Source organism: Arachis ipaensis, chromosome B04 (assembly GCF_000816755.2).
Source record: "Arachis ipaensis cultivar K30076 chromosome B04, Araip1.1, whole genome shotgun sequence".
NCBI classification, from domain to species: Eukaryota; Viridiplantae; Streptophyta; class Magnoliopsida; order Fabales; family Fabaceae; genus Arachis; species Arachis ipaensis.
In genome coordinates, this window is record NC_029788.2 from 125,894,650 (window position 1) to 125,897,020 (window position 2,371).

Below are 2,371 nucleotides of genomic sequence, written 5' to 3' on the forward strand. Positions count from 1 at the left end.
TCATTCAATATATACATTGAACTCCCTTGGAAGCTAGGTAATATTAAAGAAGATAACCACCACAAAAGAAAAGGTTACATGACCTTCAATAATTTATAGTGTGATAATATGACTAAACCTTTAAGGAGTTTGCCCTATATCATCCATTCCACACACAATAAAATACTAATGTCACATAGCTAATATTTTACACAAGCAAATGGAAAAATGATTTATGAACTGTCATATCTAATTATAATATCATTCAGCTCATCCATAATGGTTAATTATAGATAGCAAAAGTAGATTGCTATTTGCTAACTACAACAAATACACTCAAAATAGTTATACTCACTAAGGCTAAACACACCGTCCAAATCAGGATATTTACCAGAACCACATGGGCAGAATAAAAAGGCTGGTCCCATCAGGGGCTATTTTGGTAAAATCAGATGGAAAAGAAGAAAAGGGAGTCTTTTTCTCACACACTAAACAGTCAAATACTGCGGTGACCTCACGCTACCAAAGTCCAAAAATTGTCTCCAAAAAGATTATTTAATTTTTAAAAAAGGAATAAGAACCACGTTCTTCTAAATGCCAAAAACACCCCCGGAAATTAAGTACCTTAACTTCCTCGTAGAGCTTCTTCTCCCAAGCCAGTAGTCGCTCCAGAGTGGAGCAGAGACTCTTCAGACCGCCTGGTTCAGCCAGCGAACCAGTGTCCAGCCGGTACTTAACTGCCAATGGTGGTTTCGAGGACCAAGTGGAGCTCAGGTTGCTCAATAAACTGCTTGAATGATACACAGTTTCTGCAACGAAAAATTGTAAAGATCAGAATAAATTCTCATAATCCCCGAATTCTTCATCTATAGTTTGGATTATGAGAAAAGCCAAAGTAACAATTTTTAGAATAATGGAGTGTTGCTTTCTCAGCAACCAAACACAAAACCATAAAGAAGAACGGAAAAAAAAAATGTTAAATCCAAGAAAAAAGAATAAAAGTTGAGTCTCAATTGGTTAGTTGTTAGTCCCGAATTTTCCCGCACTTTCTCAGCAAACAAACACACTGCTATTCTCCAAAGCCTGAACCAATGAACTTAACCCCTTAATTGCCCAAAAACTCGGTAACCATAAAAAATGATACAAATAAAAAAGCCAAAATTGATTATCAACTAATTATCAAAACAAACAAAGAAGAAGAAGAGAACATACTCCGCAATTGCTTGAAACTGCGATCGAGTTGTGCCTGACTGATCTGGAGCATCTCAGAGACCTGATCTCCGGCCACCGCAGCTTTGTCAAAGCTCTCTTTAATGGCTTCCACGATCTCCTTCAAGTCCTTATGCCGCACCACCATCTTCATCTCCATCATCTCCCCATACTTGCTCCTTGCGTCATCCTCCTCCACCGCCGGCGCCGCCTTCTTCCCTGCCATCGGAGGCGGCGGCGTCACCGGATCTCCCACCACCGACGATCCCCTCATGGAAGACCCCCTCACTGACGATCCGAAATTCGACCTGCTCCTCTCAGACCTAGAATCCTCCTCCTCCTCCTCCACCACTGCACCAACACGACCACCATGGCCGCCACCGTCATCGTCGGAGCTGGTAGTGGTGCTGTAATGATCCCCCCACTCGCTGCAATGAACTTCCTCTCTCTCAGTCTCAGCATAATCCTCAATCAGATGATGCTGCTTCTGAAACGACATCCCCTCTTTCTTAAACGACGCTTGTTTTCGAAACGACGCTTGTTCTCCGTGTTTGAAGAAATCATACTCCGATCTCTCATCATCATCCAACTGCTGACGCTGATGCTGATGCTGCTGTTGATGATGATGATGATGGTGATTAGTATTAAAGTTCTGTTCAGAACGCGGTCCCGAATATTCTTCATCTTCATCTTCTTCTGAATAGTGTTCTTCGTCTTCTTCTTCTTCGGTGTCGATTTGTGAACATTGCTTCTTATTATTGGCGGTGTTGGTGCTGACGTGGCTTCTTTGATCGAAGTAATCAGAAGCAGGAGGAGGTGGTGGTGGAGGAGGGTAAAAATTTTCCCAATTCCAAACAGAGGAAGCTTGAGAAGGAGTAGTTGAATAAGTAGAATACGCGGTTGGGAAGATATTCGAGTAGTTACTTCGAGGAGTATCGGAAGGACTCGAATCTGAAAGAATGTGAGGTAATTTCGGCGGTTTTCTACGGTTTTGACGGTTATGGTAGTTACGGTTATTATTGTTATTGTTGTGGTTGTGGTTTCTTGCTGTTTCGGTTTTGGTTTCGGGTATGGTAGGTGAAGGTATAAACAATGGTGGTAGTTGTTGTTGTTGTTGTTGTTGTTGTGGTGGTGGTTGTTGTTTTGGTTGTGGTGGTGGAGGGTGGAGGAAGACGGCGGGGGG

At 42.3% G+C, this 2,371-nt stretch overlaps 1 protein-coding gene across 1 annotated transcript in view; it reads right to left on the reverse strand.

Moving 5' to 3' along the window:
- LOC107637233 overlaps positions 1 to 2,263 on the reverse strand; it is a gene marked incomplete at its 5' end in the record, with an annotated part of 4,700 nt that extends 2,437 nt beyond the window's left edge. Inside the window, 2 exon segments of the mRNA XM_021121966.1 lie at positions 604 to 788; positions 1,192 to 2,263. Coding sequence (XP_020977625.1) covers positions 604 to 788; positions 1,192 to 2,263 — 1,257 coding nt within the window.